At 36.4% G+C, this 21,678-nt stretch overlaps 1 protein-coding gene across 6 annotated transcripts in view; it reads right to left on the bottom strand.

The window, feature by feature from the left end:
• Positions 1-21,678, bottom strand: part of PRTFDC1 (phosphoribosyl transferase domain containing 1) — a 43,324-nt gene that overhangs the window by 11,618 nt on the left and 10,028 nt on the right. For all 6 annotated transcript variants that reach the window (XR_005627653.1, XM_039711196.1, XM_039711172.1 and 3 more), the window contains exon 4: positions 9,111-9,176. Coding sequence is in view for 5 of the 6 variants with exons in the window: in XM_039711196.1 (XP_039567130.1) it covers positions 9,111-9,176 (66 nt within the window). In the remaining variant the exon portion in view is untranslated. The remainder of the gene's footprint in view (positions 1-9,110; positions 9,177-21,678) is intronic.

A 21,678-nucleotide genomic window follows, 5' to 3' on the forward strand; every position in this document is an offset into this window, starting at 1 on the left:
CATGCTGTGCCTGGTGCCCCCAGGACAGGGTTGGCCCTCCTGGCTGCCAGGGCACTGCTGGCCCATGTTCAGCTTGTCATGGACCAGGACCCCCAGGTCCCTTTCCATGGTGCTGCTCTCCATCCTCTCATTCCCCAGTCTTTACATATAACAGGGATTACCCTGTTACAAAGAGGAGAAAGCACAAGGAGAATCTTGTTAAATTTCATACAACCGGTGATTGCGAGCTCTCCAGCCTATGCAGATTTCTCTGTAAGGCCCCTCTACCTCTGAGGGAGTTCACAGCCCCTCCTGTTTCAGCATCACTAGCAAATTTTCTTAATGTACATTCAATTTATGAGTCCACATCTTTTATAAAAACATTAAAGAGCACTGGTCCTAAAATTGCCCTCTGTGGTTTTGGCTAGAAAGGGGTGCTGTGAAGTTTAAAATTCTCCAGTTTTGAGTGATCAGGGGACACACAGCTTTCAGCTCTGTACATGAACATTTGAACTGAGCAGAAATAATATTTGTGGTGTGAGCTGATCTCCACAAAAATAAAATTTCCATTTCCATATAAATTTCTAGACAGTAGTAAAAATGGCCCATAGGAGCATGTCTTGGGTCATCTGAAAAAAGAAGGTTTTTGACAATACTAGTACTATTTAAAATAAGGAAGAAATAATTTCTAATCCCCAGGTAGAATGTGAATTTGTCTCTTATGCTAAAGAGAACTCTCTGTGAATGTTAATTTTTTTAAAATAATGAACAGAAAACGTGCAAAAATTGAAAATCTCTTATTTACTGCTTTTTAAAGCCACACACATTTATATCCTGCAGGAAAGTATGTTGTTTTTACTGTACATATAAAAAAATCCTGACTTGCCATAAGATGAAAACTACTCCGGCACTGAGTCAATACATTTCTATTGTTTACCTTCCCACAGGTCAGTAATAAATGGAACAATGTCAGCTAACAAGACCAAGCAGAGTAATGAGAGCATGTCTGCCTGACAGCAGTAAGTGCTATGGAAATTATTTTTCATCTTCCTGGAAAAGAATAACCATTTTTTTTCTGGACTTGGATTTTATGTTCTGTTTGGAAGAATCGCTGTGAAATAGTAGTGCTTTGAAGGTAGCACAGAGTAAGACTTTGAGGAAAACTGTGTCTTTGAATTAATATAAAATGTGAAATTTTAACAAGGTAAAAATTCTAAGTTGCACATTTAGAAAGAGGGAGTATTTCCCTGAAAGCTGAAACTATACGTTAATAATCAAATAAACAACTGCATTTAATGCAACACTACAGCTAAGAGGACAAACTCAGCCCTCACATGTATAGCAAGAAAATCAGGTAGGTACAAAAAGAGGGTATTTTCTCCTTAAATGTTTCAACATAAAATCAGCAGAATAGCATACACACCTTTTTTTTTCTTTAATAGAAAGAAAATAACAGAAAGAACTTAAAACTAAGAAAAATTATTTGAGAACTGAAAAAAATACCTTAGAGTGAAGTAAAGTTTGTAGCAGGAAGTAATAGCTTTTATTTAATTAACAGCCCATTTCCCAGTGGGGGAACATTTTTCACAAAAGAACTTTGACCTTTCAGCCCACAGCTTGAGAGAGACCACAAAATACCTTCAACAGCTGAGCCTGGGAACAAAAATTCAGAACTGCTGTATGCACTTGAAATCATGGACTGAATAAAATAGTGGCTTTACAGCACATTATAATCCTTCTCTGCAGCTGCCCTTCAACTCATTTATCAGTGTTCCACAGCTGATAATTTCCTCTCTTATTTTAGCTCAGAGGAATTCTTAACATTTTTATCTGCCCCTCTGGTCACAGGGCAGGTGATTATGTAGGGCAATTGCTTCTCTTATCCCAAATTGTCTGACTACTACATTAGGTTAAAATTAAGAGTTTCTCCCAATCTGTACTTAGCTTGATGTTTGCTGAGTCTATTCAGACCAACAGAAGGATCTGCATGCTTGAAATTTCATTTCTTCCAACTAGATCAGTTGCCTATTAATAATTTCATGTTGTTAATTCCACCTTCAAACCTTGTCTCATTTACATCCTACAGTATGCAAGTACTGTACAGCAGGCTTCCAATGGATTAGTTTATCTAAAAGAAGCTTAAGTAATGACTGCGTGATAGGCAAATATGCAACCATATGGCAATATAAATTTGACTACGGCAAACAGCTTAATCCAGTAGGCAAAGGTATTAAAAAAGGCCACAGTAAAAGACAAAAAACAGCTCAAATTCAGAAAAGAAAATTAGGTTCACCATTTTAGCAGTGAAGACAGTTGACTATTGGTATAACATGCCTGATATATGGAGGCTTCTCCATCAAGCCTCTAAATCAAAATCTTTGGTTGTTTAAAGATACACTGTAGGTACTGTAGTGAAGAAATTATCATTTGGGACCCTTCATTCTAATCACCCAGAAGATGCTTTTTGGCCTTAAGAGAAAGGAATCTTTAAACAAAGCCCTGTTTGTGATCAGGCCAATTAACTGTCATGGAAAGGAAAAAAACAAAGGGAATAAAATGAACCTTAATGTGGGAAGATTGGCATAATTTGGACTGATGGAAATACTTTTATCTTCAAATCCTCATTGATATCCTGAGTTCCTTCCTGTCTCTTTCTTGGATAGAACTATTCTTAAACTACTTGGGAGTACTTGTAACATATTGTTAGTTATACCAGCTTGCAAATTATGCATGAATACACAGTGTCAAGAAAAGGTGAGTTCATTTATTTGTCCAGTTTGACAAGTGAAAGCACATTTGGGATAAAAAGCAACAATATAGTATTTTGATTCACTTTTGATAAATTTCCATCCAGTAGTCTGCATTTTCAGTTAGATTCTTTCTGAAGACACCTTTTCATGTGTACTCCATATCATCAGAATTACATAAATTGATAATGTGATTCTTCAAACGGAATTTTTAATGGATTATCAGTTTACTCATCACACATGCAGTACTTGCTTTCTTAGCATAATATTTGGGAAGCTCAGGTACCAGAGGTTAAACAAGACATTTTATGACAGTGCCATAGAGCTGAAGAATCACCATCAAATAAAAATTAAATAAGAATGCATCAAGTTTCAATGAAGAGGTTCAAGGGAAGCTACAAGGACTCCTATGAGAAGTGAAATAATTTTATGTTATGCACACAGGAATGAAATCCATAGATATTAACACTTCATCATAATGTCAGAAAATAATATGAAAGGCTTCTGTAAAATGAGACATCTAGCTAGGAACTTTCTACAGGGGTCTAGAAAAAGTCACATATGTCTGATTTTCATCTTTTCTGCTGGACTCATCCACATCTTACGACATACTTGGAAGGACAGATATAACATCTCAAAAACATTTTTTTCTCAGACACTTCATTTCATCAGTAGCAGCTGCTGATGGGAGTAAACTGGTTAATGTGTTAAGAATCCATGTATACAAACTCCAGCTATTTAAAATGTGTAAAACAAGTTCAGAGTCTTCAAGAGTTAACAGAGTGGGGGACATCAGGAGGACCTGATGCTTTGCTCTTAGAGAGCATTGTGTCGAATGCTGGGCCCATTCATGTTCCACTTGCAGCCATCTTCACAGCATCCTTCTGTTGTGCATGAAAAGTAGAACAAACTGCCAAAATTAATCTAGAGGTAATTCAGGAATGACTCATGTATCCATTTTCTCACTTGCATGAAGAAGTACAGACTTCCAGTCATCTGGAATTGGATGAGGATTTTCTGGACAAAAGTGAAATAGGATTATTAACAGGTAAGATGTAGAAGCAGGCAGACAGTGGCTGAGCAGAGCCCATGTGAAAAATGGGATAGGAAGGCTGTAAAGGTTGTTTTATACTTTCCTTTCTCCAAAACAACAAGAGCAACAAAAGAAAATAATGATGAACAGTAGAACAGATTATCTAAGAAAGAAGTGCAAAGAAAGGTGATTGACTTTGGAGAAGGAAAAATTAGTGTCTTTTGCTTTGGAAAAAACCGTTAAGGGTGGCAACTGTCAGAAGAATAGACAGTATCAAATCTAATTAAGAAAAAATGCAGAACAGAAGTGACTAAACTTGGCAGTTAAGCAGAGGTACTGAAGATGCAATGCTTCAAGACACATAAAATCAACCTTTGAAAAGATGAAGAAGGCAAGGCTGCATGTGTGATAGGAATAAAGTAACATGCTGAGGTGAATGGGGGACATGACTATTGCCAAAGTGTATAGTGAATTTTGTATATTGCTATTATATAAATCTCTTGTACATAATGTTCTAAAGAGAATGGCATTATTGTTTCTGCACATTTACGGGTATTACTCTGGAAAGGAATGCATATAGAGGAAGAAATCACAACATTAGTCAACACAGTGAATACTAATGGAGAGAATAATAAGTATAGAACCAATAGAATTCTGAGAAACAAACTTGAAATTGTGAGGATAATATATATTAATCTAGAGAATAGAACATTGTGTTAGACTGCTGCCACATGTATGGTTTATTAAATACTGACATGCTAACATATTTAGGAGAATGATAGAGAAACAGCTTTCAGAACTGTTGCTGGAGCCTATGACATGCATAGAAAATGGTTCAATAAAATAGGAATGAAATGAGAGGCATAAGAGAAGAAAGTGAGAATGCTTTATATTCCTGGAACATCCTCCCAAATGACAAGCTGGGGAAGAAAATGGTAGACAGTGGATAAATGGATTTAGGCAAACCATATAAAGGAAGTTTGGAGATTTTATAGGCCAAATCCTACCAGAAGGAATTGAGAAGAGCTGCATGGAGGATATCTTCTGAGTGAAACTTCTTTTTTGTATGAGCTGATCAGTCATTTTAGGAGACCACCAGAGTGAGGATGGAGTGCTCAAACTAACACAACAAAGTGCAGAGAAAACACAAATACTCACTTTCCTTTTTTCTTGATGGCTATTTATGACCTTCTACACTATACTGAAAATGACAAAACCACTGGCTGTCAACAACATGTACTTAATATGAACAAAGGGAATTCATACAGAACATAAGCATTGACAGAAATTTTGAAATTCACTGACTCCATAATTTTATAGTACTAACTGTATAACTCTGTCTCAATTTGAAGTTCTTATTAACTTAAAAACTAATAATGATTATTTTGTTCACTTTCTATGCTATATAGAAATAGCATATTTCTATATATGACAGTATATATGTATCTAAGTTTGACATAAAATATATTTTACAACTGTAATGAGTATTAATTGCTAAAATATATAAACTTTATGATATCTGACTTTCTCATTTGCAAGGAGACAAGTCAAAGTGGTATAAGAGCTTTTTGAAAGGTCGCAGGACATGTTTTACATATGGAGTGGTATACAGAATTATTCCTGTCATTGGAGATTTTGGACAACAAAACCAGATCCTAAGCTCTTCAGACAAAATATACATGCATACAAATATAAGAGATAAATGGCAGTGCTACTCACAACTCTGGTACAGCTGAACCTACTGAAGTTTCTAGATGCTTTAAAATTTACTTTGCTCAAATGTCACAAATAGTTGAAAATATGTTAGGAATTTTTACAGTGTGATACAGTATGGTTACAGTATTGATACTAAGCAGGGTTATATTATTTGTTCTTTCATTTTATCTCCATACATTTTCATTGTCATCTTATTGCGAAACAGATTTCTGAACAGTAATTGATTATCTCCCATTTTCAAAATGTTTTCCCCATTACAAACATTACAAACAAGTGTGCATTTCATCTTTAAAGTAATTGAAAACTAACTACTTTACTATGAAATCAGATACTGAGAAACTTTACGTTCACTACTTACATGATTAAATGAGAGATTTTTAAATTATATTTTTTCTGGATAGAAATGCTTACAAAGCATTAGAGCATTAAGCTATCTCAGGATTCATTCTTCAAGTATCTTAATTAATGATTTGTGCCATGGAAAACTTCATTCTTGCCACAGTGACCTTCTTCACAGAAGAATTATTTCAAATGGAGGATGATTTTCTTCAGGTAACAATTTGGGCAGTTTGGGACTGTATGCCAACTCTCATCATATTTCACTTTTTTGTGGTTTAAATCATTATACATTTTTGCCAGGCTTATAATAATTTTATAAACCAAAGCATATTGTAGAGAAGTACAGAGGAGATACTATTCTGAACAGCTATTAACAGAACTAAGAGCTATCTTTATAAGCCTCTTTCTAATTAGCTTTTAAATTTTTTTGCTTTCTTTAAGCTTTCTCAGGAAAAAAAAACCAAACCAACATTATTATATACCAGCATGTTCACTCAGTAATCTGTTTCTCCAACAGGCAGCAAACATGCCTTAGTTCTTCACTAAGATTAAAGGCTAGCTGAGGTTCCAGGTATTATTACTTAATGAAAGGCAGTTCAACATCAAAATCTCAGAAGCTTTTCTCTCTAAGTTTCCAAACTGTTTACTTGTACTGATACTTTTCAACTTTACAGAAACATAATGGAATTTATATTCCAAGCCCACACTTGAGCTTTTGAAAATTCCATGATCAGTAAGTTAATGACATTTAACTCAGTATATTAATTTTTCAATGTAAATACAATATTTTCTTATTAAGTACTCCAAGCAGGCAGAGGAAGAACACAGTTTGCTCGATAGCAAAGAAGCTGAATTCTCTGAGTAAGTCTTCAACTAATTCACTCAGTAACATTGGATGACTACTGAACCGGCAGTTTTAAAAGCCAGCAGCTAAAGAGAGGTACTAAAAAAACTTCAAGGAAAAGATTTACATGGCCTGTAGGAGGCTCTGAATCAGCCCACAAATGGCTGATTAGTAAAATGTGCTGAATACTTGCTCTAACTGCTGAAGTCAACAACAGATGGAGGAGTTGGCATCTGTGGACATAGGCCACTCCTTCACGTATCCAACTTTAGACATGCAAGCATGAGCATTTGAGCCTAAGCTTTGCATTCCAGCTTTTTAAACAGTAAAATAAGTCTTAAGGGAATCCTGCTCTCACGTGTTCTGGTGAAAATGCTATTTCATTATTCCTACATCAGCTGTGTCACAGACAGCCCTACATATAAACACCAAACAGGCCCTTTGAGTGTCTGCTCCCCTGGCATTCCCAGCTCTGCCTTCCTGCCTCCCTTCATGTAAGAGCCTAAATGAGAGATGCGGGACTCCGTCCCAGCTCTGCCTTCCTGCCTCCCTTCAGCCTCCACACCCAGCTTCCAGCACTGGGCTCCCCTCCTGAGCAGCAACTTATTCCCAAAACAGTCGCCTCACACCCACCCATGATCCTGATCTCCTTGCCCAGTATCTTAAACTATGTTTAAGTAGTTTAAGTATCTCCTTGCCCAGTATCTTAAACTATGCTCAGTCTTCTCCCCAAGTATCTCTCAGCTTTTCAACAGCCAAATTTTGTGTCCCATTCCATAGCTGGGAACAGGAGAGCCATGCCACTGAGAAAAAGATTACCAGGATTTTCATTGCAAGAAAACAATTTACTTAAGTTTTGATAAGAGCAGGACTTAATAGGGTGAAATCTTCCTTCTCTCTCATACACATGTGGACACAAAAGTCAGTTCCTGATCTCCTTGCCCAGTTTCTTAAACGATGTTGCTGCTCAGTCTTCTCCCCAAGTATCTCTCAGCTTTTTCAACAGCCAAATTTTGTGTCCCATTCCATAGCTGGGAACAGGAGAGCCATGCCACTGAGAAAAAGATTACCAGGATTTTCATTGCAAGAAAACAATTTACTTAAGTTTTGATAAGAGCAGGACTTAATAGGGTGAAATCTTCCTTCTCTCTCATACACATGTGGACACAAAAGTCTTGCAAAAAGTAATGTTTTGCCCAGTGAATTCAAATTATGCTGAAAATATCATGTCTGGAAATAATATTAATATCAGCAACCATTAATCAAGGAAATTTGGGACTGGAAGATGGGGTAGGAGAGCTGGGCCTGGAAGTTTAGGAAGTGTTTGAACTGTGTTCAAAAATAGAAATGTTAAGTAAGATGCACTGCCAGTTCTGCCTGGGAGGTAGAGAAACATATGCAAAATCATCATAGAAAAACAGGTAACTCCAGTGTTTGAATATTAGAAAGTAGCAAATTTATTAATATTTCCCCAGAATATGATTAGCACTTTAGTGGTAATTTGGAAACAACACCCAGCAGGAGTATTTAGAAGTGTAAATTGAGTGCATACATATCACTAAAAGATTCTGAGTATAACAGCATTTTTAAAGTTTCAGTTCTAGTTGCATCAAACCCTATTTAATATTAATGAAATATTTAAAGTTGTTTTCCTCTTCTTTTTCTTGTGTGCTGCAGTACAACAAAACAAATGAGTTTGCTAGTGCTCCATTTGAGTGCTTTGAAGAAACTGATATTATCTAGACCCACCTAATAAGACAGTGACTGCACATACAGTACAAATAACGAGATAGGTATTATGTCGCCTTAATGCATAAGTAAAGAATCCATTTTTTGACCATTTGCCACACAGACCATTTGCCTAATGAAATCAGCCTTCCTTCCTCTTCAAAGTACTGCTTTGTATTACCATGGCTGGATGAAAATGGCCTTTTCACTGCCTCAGATCACTCTCTCACCTTATCACAAGGCTCAAGCTTAGTGCAGATTCAGTCATATAGCCAGCCTGATGCTGAAATAAAAAAAATCCCATTTGATTCTCTGAGTGAAAGGCTCCACAACTGAATTTTGTGCAGTAGGCAAAATGGTATTAAACTCATATGCTGAATTCAACAGAGCTGATTCAACAGAGAGATGCACTTTGCTTGTACACACCCATTGAAGGCAACAAAAACCAAGACATAAACAAGCTAAGGGGAAACATTACAGCACAAATTATGCCCACAATCTCACTGATGGTACATGTGTAACAGGGAAATCCTGCACAAGAATGGAGAGGCTACATTCTGACCTTTATGGGCATCTGCAATCTGAAAGCAGTGGCATCACAGCAATTTAATACAGAAGAATAAATAACTTTGATTCCAGTATTAGTATCTGACAAAAATTATATAGCTCTTCTCAAGTATTTTTAGTGAATTTATTTTCTTTCTTAAATATAAAATGAACAAACCTTGCCAGTCAGCTTTGAAAGATCATCTCCTCCAATTATCTGCATATCTTGCATAGACTGATCATTCTGAAAGCAGAAAGATAAAATTTTGAAATTGGTTATAACTGTACAAAATAAGAATATAAATGTTACCTTTTAAAAAAAAATCTTGATTACTAGTCTTAGTTATGAATATTTTCTAATGCTTGTTAGTAGTGGCATACAAGAAAACCACACTCTCACTTCTTACTGTGGCTTCCTGCATCTCCTGCTTGTTTTTAAGCCAACATCAAACTCTAGTGTTTACTGGACTAGAAAAAGTTGCATCTTTCTTTATAAAATAGTGTTCCCTTCCTTGCTATTTCTTAGTATGACAAGGGTTGAGTAACATATTTATCCCTTTCAAAATGGGAGGACAGGAGGAGCATCTCAACACTTGACAAAACACCTGTAAGCACATTCTTAGTTTGGAACAGTTTTTGGAAACACGGGCTAAATGTGCTTACATGTCAGCTCTTTTTGGAGGAATTCACTTCATTTTCTTCAGGGGAAAAAGTTTTGCAAAATTTATCACCTAAGATCAAAAATATTTTCAGTGTGCCATACAGTTTCCAGAGCTTTGTTTATTCAACTGACTCAAAGATAAAATCCTTGAGGTCAATTACTTAAATATGACCAATCAGGTTGAATTAAATGCCACAGAATAGTATGTTTTGATTTTCCTGTTAAAAAAGTTATTTTTTGAAGAATTCTTTTTTTGCTGAATTTGTTTTACAGACATTTCTAGTTGAAATTCCTTCTGATGGAAAATTCTCAACCAGCTCTAACTCAAATTTAATATCAGCAGAACATGAATTTAAGATCACATAAAGAAGACACATGGAAGCCCTACTTTTAAGGCAAGACAAAAGAGGCCTTAAAGAAGGTGGCAAATTAAAAAATACAGAGTCATAGCCAGGCTATATGAACTTTTCAGAAAAACCAAGAGCAGAAATAAGTAAAGTTAATGTGAGTTTTTTGCCAAATTGATGCATATGCTAATCTAATCTTCCTACCCATAGGAAGATATCATTAGTCCAATTTTAATAATAGCTCCGGTACCACAATGTGACATTGTGGTTTACTGGAAACACCAGGGGGCTTCATCATTACAAAAAACTAACAAATATACAATACTTGGATTCTCTGCTTTTATTTCCTAAATCCAGGACTCTGAAGCCAAATGTTTTTCCACAGATAAATAGTGGCACATCAGGACTTAAAATATGAGTGAAGATCTACTGGACTAAGGGATTTACAGCTGTTCTTCCCCTGCCAAAGCAGGGCAAGCAGAGGCTGCACTCAGAGGGTCAGAGTTGCCCCCTGTGCAGCTGGAACCACACCTGTCCATGCTCACAGCCCAGCTGGCAGAAGTTTGGGGACTTCCAAGCACCTTTGCAGATACCTGATCACAAACAATCTGGCAAGCCCAGGTACTGTTTGTGGTCCTCATGGGAATAGATTGTCTAAGTTAAAACAGTCTTCCTGAGCAACTGTAAGCAAAGGTTTTCAAATGGCCCAGATGAGAATTTCTCCAAGTTTGCATTCTGCAGACCCACCAAAAGGCTCCCTGGCTTTCACTCAGACTCTACTCTCCACAAAACTCTCACACCACAGCTTTGTAAGAGGTCCTTAGCAGTCATTGCTTTAAAAGACAGTTTTTAGACCTGCCTTCACTTTTTCTGCACTGGATCTGGGAGCTTTAGATAAATTTCATGCTGCTCTGATCCGTTTCCTGGGAAACAGAGCTAGGGCAGCAATGAAGGTTATATCCCATACGTTTTCTAATATAAGTTTCAATATTTCTTTTATTTTCATAAAGAAAGACAGAAAAAAAAGTCCAAACAACAACAAAGCAAGTAACTGATTTCCTCAGAAGATTATTTTAGAACTAAATAAAAAGTGGAGATTGAGAAGATTTTAAGTTCAGGCTTAAAAGCACAAGTCTTTTGTTGTAAAGCAAGACAGGTCACTCTTCAAAAGTCAGGCATGTATTCAAGTCAAGACTATTATAAGACTATAAAAAGCAGATTGTTTCTAATATCTACCACAGCATGTGTAACCAAGGCACTGACAAAATATTTTTTCATTTCCAAATGAGAAAGTGTAGAATTTCATTAGCAACCAGCACACAAAAATTACTGAAGAGGCAGTTTGCCCTTAAGCTGCTAGTTAAGAGAAAAAAATATATAACAGCGAGGTGCAATGATTAATGAATTTATTTATTTTTCACAAAAAAAAATTCCTTTCTTTCTACAGTATTCGCAGCAGCACTGTTTCCTTTGCATTTGGTATTTCTGGCTTCAGCTGAAAGGAAGATGCTGAAATAGCATCTTCATTGCTGGCAAGCAGCTAAGCAAACACAAAAGCCATTGAGAGCAGGGGGATCACAGCATCCCGTCAATCTGTGCATTCACACACCAGCTCTGGGACACAACTGCACACATTTATGGAAACCCTGGTGTTCTGACTGGAGAATGAGTGCTGGCAAAGGACAAGGCTTAGTATTCATGGTGTCTAAAAACCATATCATTTTCTATATGGTTTTCTATATGCAGCTCAGAACCCTCCAGCCAAGGTATTTTTAAAAAAAAAAAAAATTCCTTGTGTCACACTGGAGAGCAATTCTCTTGCTAAAAAAATAAATTCAGATAATTGATTTTAATGCCATTTATAACTATCTACATTTATCACTTAACTTATGTTGTAAAATACATACCTGCCAAACAGCAAGGCTCAATACCATGGTGTGACATTACCCTGATCACAATGTTCACATAATCATTTGCACACTATGGTTGCCATGGCAACCTCTCAGTGCATCTTTTTTTTCTGAGTTCTCAGTTTATAATCTCAAAATAACATTGCACTAAATGTTAAATATAAAGTACAATGAATGTCAGGAAAGAAAAAAAATCTGTTTCATTCAGTACCAATTAATGTCAATTCAGAACTGTTTGTTTCATGTTCATGGTTTCAAGTCATTCAGAGCTTCTTTCTTCCTTTGTGAGTTGTTCCAACTGATATAATTGAATCTCTGAGATTTCTTATAAATGCAGAAATATGAATTAAAGCTTCATTTTCTGGTGTCCAAAGATCCTCAATACTTGTTTTCTAAAATCCCTAAATACTATCAATCTTTTTTTTTTAATATTTGACATTAAATATATTGGCTTGGATAGAGACAGCACTAAATCACACTATATTTTGGTTAATGTAGCATAAAATTCATTGCAGCTGTTTCTGACAAGATGTGATGCATTGTGTCACATCCCCACACCTCATCCCAAGCTATATTTCTATTTTTTTTTGGTGCTTAATGAATCTGAATTTTACAGGATAAATCTCAATTTCTTTGGTTTTAATTACTGGGTTGTGTTTTTTCACTTGCTCGTCTTTGTTTTATAATTTTAGTTAATTCTAATTAGTAATATTTGATAATTAAAGCAAGAATGTTATTTCTACCACCATTTTTCATAGCATACAAGATAAAACTTTAGCTTTCTATGTAGATTGGAAGTATACATATTTAAATTCCATCTATACTAAGTCATGTGTTTTGAACTGGGTGGGGCACAGAATTATTACATCTCTTTTACATCTCTTGAGATCAACACTTGGACATAGTTCAAGTTACAAGTGAAATGAGTTGGGTGGTCTCAGGAAAATTCATTATAAACAGAATTGCTCATCTGAAAATTGCACCAAACTGTGAACATCTGTTACTCTTCTGAAGAAACAGAATCTGGAATACATTAATACTGGGCTCAGTGAAACAAAGATTCTTTAATCATGGCAAAAAAAGCAGCTTTAACAGAAATGTTTAAATGCATAACTGAATTATGAAATATGGTCATTATCACACATCTAATTACTACAGTCTGCAGCGTTCATATGGAATTTCTTTAATAATGCAGTTACCTTTTCTCCCAAAATTCATCAGGGAAACTCAAAACAAAGAAGAATGTGACCATCAGGCCTGTCCTATGTTGTTTTTGTCCCCTTGCGTGATACAGCAGATCCTCCAACTTGGGAATTCCCATTAGGACAGCTCTCTTTCACTTCACACCATCATTCCACCTCCTACAACTGGGTTTTCCAGGAAGGTTTTGACCAAAAAAGAAATCAATTACAGACCATTCACTTGTATGTACTATGGGATCCTAGTATGTACTATGCTTTACAATCTGCCTCCTGAGAAATACTTCAAAATATTAATAAGTTGGTAGGAAAGTGTCAGTATGGCATCTACAGGATCTGTTAACCTATTTTGCTGAATAGGTAAAGTCGAACTGATACCTAAAGTATAGGCTATAAAATATCCTCAGTGAATCAGCAGAAGTTGAGTGGTAGTATATAAAATGTTGTACTTAGAAACAACATCCACTTGAATCAATACAATTTTGGGTTTCTTCTCTCAAGAGCAACAGCTAAGGATAAAAGACCTCAAGGGTGTAGAAAATGAGCTGTCAGTTTTCATGGCAGACAGCTGGAAGGACTATCCAGGCTTAAGCAGGATAGTTCAGAGGACAAGTAGTAAGTAGTATAAACGAGTGGGAATGATGTGGATCACTTCCCAGTAAAGACTGGAAAATTTGCCTTCCTTTACCCAGAATCGAATGTATACCAAAGGCCAGACTGCAACCTCTGGGGTACACCCACATTCAAAATAGTCAAATGCCAGGTCACTGATACATTTTTAAGAGGTGCCTTGAGTACCTTGTAAACAATCCAACAATGCTGAGCCAAGTGGGAATGGAATCCAGTAAAGTGGCACACACCCACTGCCAGGACACCCCCTTTCCTGCAAGGATGTACAGGTACATGTGCACTGAAGCACTGACAGCTTTGAGCAGCTCTGAGAATTTTAAAGCTGTCTTCTTGAGCTGAGCACACCACTGACTGTGCTGCACTGAGCCTGGCCTTATTGCTACTGCCAGGATAACAGATGACAGCAAATTTTAAACTGCTGTAGATGTACATCTAGCAGAGTTCTAGTTACCACAGTGTAAGACATATTTTACTTCTGTAGGGGTAGATCTACAATGTAACTCACGTAAAGATTTAATTATTTTTTACTCTATTTCTTCCTTGTTGTTATTCCTTAACTAAAAGCTCCACCACTCAGGTTTGGAACTGCTTCAAACTCAAGCTAGTCTATCCAGTTCCAGGGAAGGCCAGAGTTTTGCAATGAGGAAGTTGGCTTTGGACAGAGAAAGACAAACAATGAACTTACTGACAGCAAGGTACTCCTTATCAGCTGACCTGTGGTAACACCTGGGTATATTTCTTCCCTACTGTAAAGGCAAGGCAGGTCATTGAGCTTTAACAAGACTCTGGGAATCAGTAAATTATTAAACTTAATAAATTTAATTGCTTGTAATCATCTGTTCAGACACTCAGCAATTTTTTGTGTAGCAGGACTCCTGCATGCCTTCTTGTATTTAATCCAAGGAAGGTAAGCTATCTTAAAAAAGGGCCAAACTGTCACAAATCAAAGCAGAATCAGACCAGTTAACTTGGCTAATAAGGATTACAGACAATAAATTGTTTCACTTTTTAATTTCTGATTTAGCAATTAAACATTATATAGTTGATTAGCATTGGTTAAATGGGTTCTTTTGCTTAAGGATGAGGCAGTAAGATTGCAACACCACATATCACCATATGGCAGAAACAGCACCCAAACAAACACTTAAAAAGATCAGCAAGAACTGGAATCAATAACGTACTATAGCAAAGGTTTAGACTTGTATGTGTATCAGAAACACAATAAATCCTCAAAACTCGGGTTAGTTTTCACATACTATAGTCTGATATTTCCTTGTAATCTAGCTCATTTTTATTCTCTAAGACAATATTTAAAACATAGAAATTAAATCTCTGTATGTTCCAGGATGAGAAAAGGCAGTAACAATTTTACAGGGCTCTTCAGTCATGTAAGGTAAGGTTCCGATCACATAATTTTTCTACACAGATGGGAAGCAAATAAATTTTAAAACTTACAGGTAAAAGAAAAATTTAGGAAGCATACCCCCCAGAACTGCCATACTCCTACACAGGTACTCCTTTTGAGCTGCCAGGAGGCATTGCTAAGGGTGTCTACTTTTTGTGATAATAATGTAATATTTTGTGATAATAATGCAATATGGTCTTGGAATAGCAGACTTGGGGTGCTTTTCCTCTTCAGCTCCACAAGCTAAAGAGCATAAGGAAAATTCTCATCCTGCTATAGTCATGCAAAAGTCATCAAGGTCATCAATCATACTATGGCCAGCTACACTGGACTTGGGTAGGAAAATGTCCATTTGGATTCAAGTCTACAATAACTGGAGCATCTGTCCTTTGCCCAATTATTGTTTAACATTAAATGAATGAACATTACAGCAGTGGAACTAGAAGTCATCTTTCCCAGCCTCAACAGAGGATCTTAGCATACCAGCTTGGACACTGCTACATCCACATGCAGATCTTAGCCCATTTTTTAAACTGCATTGTGAATTAATGATCAGAAGTAAATTGACATTGTGAAAAAACATATAGTGAGTTTGTAACTGTGTAATAAAACCCCTGTCCACTTGAGGATTCTGCAAGCACACCAGAAAACAGCTTTCTCTAGAATAAACACAAAGTGCTAACATTCAGACCCTGACTATCATTAGCTCCTAGAATCTGGTGATAAAACAGAGATAGAAGAAGAATCTTGAACTTTGTTAAATAGCCACAGACTTAGAAAACAGATAAATAGGTGTAAACAAATTGACAGAAGATGAGTCTGATAGTCAGATGCTTAGTCCCTTCCAGCAATCTGGAGCTTAGCTTATCATTGATTCTCACAAATCAGTAGCACTCTCTTCCATACTAGTGTTTAGTCCCTTAGCTAATGGCAACTTGGAAACTTTTAACAGCACGCATATCCTTTGTGAGTTTTCTTGCACAGTTGTTTTATAGAATTCCTTCTTTATTTAAATACTTTAATTTCTGTCTATCAAATGAGGAGGGAAAAGAATTTTGTATCTGTCACACAAATCAGCACGGCAATTACAGAGGAGTTCCAATTATTGCTATATTCCTTTAGAGGAGCCCTTTTGGTTTATGCCTCACAGACTCACTGGGGTGTGACACTGCACAAACACTACACATGTTATGATTTGTTTTAAGAAACAGCTTTTAAGATGCCAGTAAAAGGGAGTCATCGAATTCCTTGAGAAAAATCAGAACCCTCTGCCTTCTTTTAATTAATTTTGCCCCATTTCAGACCTTAATATGAAAAACTCACATATTAAATGGTACTGCGAGCGTCCAAGTAATGTGATATTTTTCCAACGCATAAACATGTCACAGTCTTTTCAAACTCATCAGATCTTATTTTTACAGTAGGATTAGTGACCATTAAGTTCTGGACCTATCTTATACATAAGATCCTATCTCCCTGTCACTGCAAAACCCATGAAGCAGGATGACATATACTATTGCTGCAAATGCCATAACTTAGTATAGCTTGGTATATTTTTGGCAGAATATGAAACAAAACATTTTACTAAACTAAACTTCAATATTTTAGGCTTTATAAGAAACCACTGCTTTACAAGAAATACTGCATCCAGTGGAATCTAATTCTTTGAAAGGATGAACAGTTGGATGTTTCTAATAAAATCTCTTGATAATTTGAATCTGTTCTAAAAGTGGCCAGTTTCAAAAACATCTACAGTCTTAAATGGTAAGATTTCAGGAACCTGGATTGCTTAAAAATACCAAAGCTTTAAGCTCACAAAAAAAAAACCCCCATTCATATAAAAAAAACCTTAAGAAAAAGGAACTTCAGTCCTTAAACTCCATTTATACATAGTAGCTCTACTCTATGCAATCTACTGTAATCCAAGACATTTATTTCAAGTTAGAAAACATTTTTCAAAAGAAAACATTACAGCTTGTAAGAAAAAACATGACCCTTGGGGACACAAATTTCTCAAAAACATTAGAAAATACCTCTGTGGAGTTTGTATTAGATCTGAAATCCACAAGAACACAGTAGCAACCCACAATATAGGAAAATAAATTTTTAAAAAATTTTAAACAATAATTCCATAGCTAAAATCATATATCAGTATAAAGGAAGATAATACCTAAGCTGGAAATGATAGATATAAATGGAAAATATCTTAAAAAACATGTAGTTACTTGCTTTAATATGCTCCATAAATGCTTTAAAACAATACTTTGATACTTCTGAAAAGCTGTAGGACAGCTCAGTATCACTCTGCCTTCACTGCCACATCTGCTCTAGTTCTGTCCCCATGGCAATCAGGCCACTTCCTACTCAGTTCTCCCTTGGCTGAGTTGTTTGGTTCCCCCAAATCTTTCATATGTGAGTCACCGACACACTTACTCATACTTTAAAAAAATCACTAAGATTTCAGATGGTGCTAACATATTCAAGTGATGTGTAGGTGTGTTATCTGATGCATACAGTTACAAGATCATCCTCTATAAGTAAGTTTTACATTAGAGATAAACTGGCTAAACTGTATGATAGACTTATCATGACCTTTCCTGAACTATGCCCACAAATTAACACCTACGTACATTAGAAGTAATATCCCAAGCCCCTAGGCACAAAATAAAACACTTTCTTTGAGCAAGAAATGAATTAAAGTTCTCACATCTCACAATTCTGCCATCACATTAAATGGAAGCTGTGGATGCCACATAGGTGAAAGGAGAGCATTTGCCTCCAGACCTAAGGAGTTTCAAGAACCTGACTTTTAAGTTCACATTTTATTCCATATAGTATGGCCTTCTTCAGCTTATCCTAGAAGACTATGAAAACTAGGCTGGTATACAAAAATAACTAGAGTTGAAATATCCACACTCCTGATACCTTTGAGAAGCACCTCTCAGGTGAAGCAGTGGGTGAGTCTGAGGCTTGCACACATGGTACTGAGGGTCCCTTGACTATGGGCAGACTTTTTTTCCAGCAAGAACTGTGCTGACTAAAAGAATTTACTGCCCACAAGTGTCCCCAGCTGCTTGTAAGTCTCCCTCTGGCAGGGACTACTGAGATGCATGTGTGCATCTGGGTTGCTAAAAACAAACCCAGCAAGCTCAAGCGGTCCAAATAGAAATTCTCTCACAGCTTCTGTTAGCTGGGCTGAAACAGGTTAGGGAGCCCAAAAGCAGCTGAGCTGGCCAGTGTCACTGCCTGGAGGGCACTGCAGCCCATGAGGAGTGGAGACAGTCACTGTTCCAGCCAGTGCAGGTGCAATCAGAAAAGAGACCCACCTCCAGTGTCTGAATTTTCCCAGCAAGCCACAACACCTGATACACAGATTAACCTGGCAGGAGAGTTTACTCTCAAAGTGCCTGAATTGTGCTGCTACTCTCATAACACCACCCACAATTTAACGAGAGACTGTCATTCTTCTCATTACATTTTTTGTGAATTTATTTTAAAATTTCATCAGCTAGCTGCAAGAATAAGCTTTTGGGATGACTTCCACTACTAACACATTTTCAGCTATTTCTCTGAAAAGTTTGTGTCTCTGAGGTTGATATTTTGCAGTAAGACACTGCTGTAGGTTGATGTGTTTGTTTTTTTTTTTTTCTTTCATGAAGAATATTCTATTTTTAAACAAGTCTTAACACTTGAAAAAGGAACATTTGGACACAGTTTGGAGAACTGTGAATTGTAGTATCTCTAAACACTCAATTCATGAAAAATATTATCTGTTTCCACTGTTCATCACCTTCTTGACCACCTCAAGTCTTACCAAATTTCAGAAAATAACTGAAGAATAAGAGATACAGGGAGAGCACCAATGCCTGCTTAAGACTTGGGACTGTCTTTGGCTTAGAGCACTAAAAGACCTTTTACTTACTTGTTTTAGCAAGTCTGAGCATCTCATGGTACTTCCACTCAAAAAGATACCACTGCTTCAGAATGTAAATGCTTTTGTATCCATTCATAGACAAAGAAAGTGCACAGAGACAAAAACCCGTTGGCAATTCAAGGAGCAGATTTCCCAAATCTCTCTCATAGCCTGCCCATAAGACATCTCTCTGACAACACCATCTACAATCAACAGAACATATCTCTCAGACCAGCAACAAACTTGACTGTAAAATCCATGGACTAAATTATGTCATGTTTCTGCTGCCCATTAGCATCTAAAACTATATCATGCTGCAAAATTCTCTGTACAGTTGTTCACTGTCTGCAGTGGTGACTGCAAGACATACATCTGAAAAAGGTTATGAGTATATTTTAGTTTTTGAATGTCTAGTACACATACAACTTCTCTCCAAATTAAATAAACCACAAATCACTAATTTTCAAATTAAATCACATTTTTGCCTAGAATTAAGTTATTTATTTGCAGGTCAAATGTATAATTCACAGATAATTTGGAGTTCAGTCCTGTGAAATTATGGTAGAACTTGGCTTTAAAACTGACAGGAACTCATTCTATCAGGTAGGCTCCAATTTGTAATTCTTCCATGGCTAGTCAGCATTAATATAATGATGCAGTCATCAGCTAAACTGTGTACATGAAGCAAAATAAAGAGAACTCACAACTTGCTCAAAAGAAAACTTGTAAGTACAAAAACTACTGTGAATTCTCTTTCATCTCAGCATGTATATTTTTCTCAGGAGATCATAAGTTGTGTTCTCCTGTGTGGCACAGCAATGGAGATAAACAATCATTGTAACACTGGTGTAGAGTCTGGGTAATGACATGAATCACTAAATGCAAGCAAGACAGTTTTCTCTTCTATGTTGTTAAATTAATAAAAACATTTTGCTTTTTCAGTGTCAGGATTTCAACATATTATTTTTAAATGCAAAGTTCATAGTGATCTTAAAAAAGCCAAGTTACATACAGTAAAATTATATTGAATAGGAATAGGTTATTACGAAAAGTAGGAATGTACATTTTATACCACTCTGATTATAGTCTGATGCTTCATTCTGTTGAGTCTTTTAGGAATTAAGTACACTCATTTGGTGTAGGAGAAGAAACCTGCATGGCAGAAAAATAAATCCTTTTACTCCATTTACCAAGCTTTCAACTTATTATAAAATCCCTCTGTTTCCTTACTCCTACAGTAGAGAGATTTAGCAAAACTATTTACTGAGATGGCTTCATATAGCACAAACATTCAGATTTCTACTAAACAGTGCTTGTTTTGTTGCTTGTTTTCAGATTCTTGCAGCACTAGTAGTCCTGTTTATGCCAAGACTAATAACCAACAATATGTTTCAAACAACTGGAGGCTGAAGAGGAAACAGATCATATCAATGGATTTGTTTGTGAACAGAATTCAATGTAACTATTGTGCATGGATTACAATTCAGCAGTCATATTTTTACATTTTTTTATTAGTTATGTTCTGGAAGCCATAAATAATGTACTCATTTGAAAGAATTACACGAATTGACCAAATCTACATATTCCTCTGGAAGTTTCCTCTCAAGTTCATTCATATTTGGAACATCAAACACATCTCTGGACAACGTGTTCCAGCGCCTCACCAACTTCACAATAAAAAAATTCTCCCTTCTATCTAGTCTAAACCTACCCTCTTTCAATTTAAAGGCATTTCCCCTTGTCCTATCATTCCATGGCCTTGTAAATATCCCTTTCACCTTTCTTGTAAGCTCCTTTCAAATGCTGGTCATCTGCTCTAAGGTCTCCCCAAAGCCTTCTTCTCTCCAGGCTGAACAACCCAACTGAATTAGTCTGTCTTCCTAGGAGAGGTGCTCCAGACCTGTGATCATGCATGCAGCCTCCTCCAGACCTCCTCCAACAGATCCTTGTCTTTGCGGTACAGAGGACTCCAGAGCTGGATGCAGTCCTCCAGGTGGGGTCCCAAAGTTATTCAAAATAGCAGAGTTTGTTATAACAATGTCATTTCAAAATAACAGAGATGGCTGCTCTTCTGCCACTTCAGTCCACACATATAACCAAACAAATCACAGACTTAAGGCATAGTAGCAATCTCATTCCTCGTTTACCTCTCCATGGTTTTCAGTGAAAAAAGGTTATGCCACCATGATTCATTTGTCCTTCCCCAAGATGTAAGCTTTACTATCATATCTATTCTATAAAATATAGTAATTAAGAGAATTAGATAGATATCTATGGATAACCATATGGGAATACTAAACATTTTACAAGAACAGGTAGTAATGCATGTAGAAAGCACACTGGTCTGCCTAATAAAAGTGTGTGGTGTTTCTCCCCTCTTCTATCAGTCCCTACCACCAGTTTCAACAATGACTCTTACTATGATTCCTTTTCTTTTTATCATCTATCCACTAAAGAAGTCTTAATTCACATGCATTTACCTTCTCTTCTATTGAGAGGTTGCTGAGAACTTCTCAAGAAAGTCTTCATACTTCCTCTACTTCTCCTAAATTTTTTCAATTCCATTTAAAAATTGAAGTTTGAGTTAAAGGTCACATTTGGCATAGCCATGGAACAGGATTAGGTGATACTGTTGTATCTCTTGGTTGCAGATTAGACTTGCTAAACCAGAAGATCCTCTT

This window comes from Passer montanus, unplaced genomic scaffold (assembly GCF_014805655.1).
Source record: "Passer montanus isolate IOZ18808 unplaced genomic scaffold, ASM1480565v1 scaffold10, whole genome shotgun sequence".
Taxonomy (NCBI): domain Eukaryota; kingdom Metazoa; phylum Chordata; class Aves; order Passeriformes; family Passeridae; genus Passer; species Passer montanus.